This window comes from Salmo trutta, chromosome 1, assembly GCF_901001165.1.
Source record: "Salmo trutta chromosome 1, fSalTru1.1, whole genome shotgun sequence".
NCBI classification, from domain to species: domain Eukaryota; kingdom Metazoa; phylum Chordata; class Actinopteri; order Salmoniformes; family Salmonidae; genus Salmo; species Salmo trutta.
In genome coordinates, this window is record NC_042957.1 from 54,851,255 (window position 1) to 54,852,704 (window position 1,450).

General features: G+C 43.2%; 1 protein-coding gene across 1 annotated transcript; it reads left to right on the forward strand.

Annotated features, from left to right (window-relative positions):
• The first annotated feature begins 223 nt into the window (after positions 1-223).
• On the forward strand, positions 224-1,450 carry LOC115201017 (growth arrest and DNA damage-inducible proteins-interacting protein 1-like). Its single transcript, XM_029764207.1, has 2 exons — positions 224-649; positions 1,047-1,450. Exons 1-2 carry the CDS (start codon positions 249-251, stop codon positions 1,330-1,332), a joined length of 687 nt encoding a protein of 228 aa, XP_029620067.1. The 5' UTR covers positions 224-248; the 3' UTR covers positions 1,333-1,450.

Here is a 1,450-nt window from a genome sequence, read left to right on the forward strand (position 1 = left end):
CATTATATGCTATGGATACAAATTTGGCAACACAATAATATTTGTTTTAATTATAACACTGACTAGGCCTATAGCCTAAGAGTTTCAAATCAGAATTGGCAAGACTGTCTTTTGCCACAACACCTTCGATACCTCTATGATCCTCTTGCTTATGATGATGGCAACAATAAAGGACAGGCGAGGTTGTAGTCAGCTATGAGCAATCAAATGTGACGGAACGAGGGTCCTCCGAACTTTGCCACAAAAAAATGGCAACCTCCATGCTGTGCAGGAGGACAGCAATATTTAGCTGGGCTATTCGAAGGGTTTCACCCTTAAAATCGTATAATCCTGCCAGCTCACACTGCGGGCTTCTACATCAGATAGCAAATTATAACCCTAAACCACTGAAATTAAATTTGAAAGATCCATACATACCAGATAGGGAAAGCGAGAAAACTCCGGAATGGCAGAAGACAGCGAAGTATGACCGCAAGTTATTCGGGCGGTATGGCTCTTCGTCGGGAATCGACCCTGCAAAGCTGTGGCCCAGCCATGCCCAGCTCGAGGAGATGATAGCAGAGGAGAGGGAATGGAACCCTCCGCTCCAGGTGATGCTGAAGAACGTCGAGGCGAAAACGAAGGAAGCCAATGCGAAACGTCTCGCGAGGTAAACATCCATGCTAACCAAGCTAATACTATCTATCTTTTTAGGACCTGTCAAATGACATGTTTGTTTCTACGCAACGTGCCATACTAGATAACATTGAGAGAAATTGAGAATGGTAATTACTTCATGACATTTGCCTATGTGACTCAAGGCAACTAGTTACATGGGCATGACATCTCTCAATGAGAGGCCTCTTGTATGTATGTATGTATAACACATAAATATGCTCAACAGTCTGATAGGCTTTGGTTCCAATTCATATTGTTCTTTGATAGTGTTGTGGAAGTACAGCATTTTCTTGACAGGTGGATTAAGCTCTGTCTAACCATAACTTTTTATAGTAGCTTTTATGATGACATGATACTTGGCTAACACCCCCTCCAATCTTCTTTTGCAGAGAGAAACTGGTTGCAGCCAATATGGCCAAGATGCCTAAGATGGTGGCAGACTGGAGGAAGGAAAAACGGGAGGCGAAACAGAAGTTGAAAGATGAGAAGGCCCGTCGTGAAAGGCTGCTAGCCGAGGCCAGAGAACGCTTTGGCTATGCTATGGACCCCCGAAGCCCCAAGTTCCTGGAAATGGTGAGTGAAATTGAAAAGGAGGAGAAGAAGAAAAGAAAGCTGATGAAACGTAGACTAAAAGAAGAACAGAGCCATGTCCCTCCTGCTGCTTCCTCGGGCTGATTCCTCGTCATAAGGCACTGACTTTGTAAATATGACTATTTAGTCAACTTTGTAAATGTATTGTTGTCAACTGTGTTTTGAGTTTGCCTGCTATAATAAATAAAATGCACCAGAACTA

Coding starts and splice junctions, on each gene's coding strand:
- LOC115201017 (XM_029764207.1), top strand. CDS start 249: ATGGCAACCTCCATGCTGTGCAGGAGGACAGCAATATTTAGCTGGGCT. Junction 650..1,046: donor AATGCGAAACGTCTCGCGAG/GTAAACATCCAT, acceptor CTTCTTTTGCAG/AGAGAAACTGGTTGCAGCCA.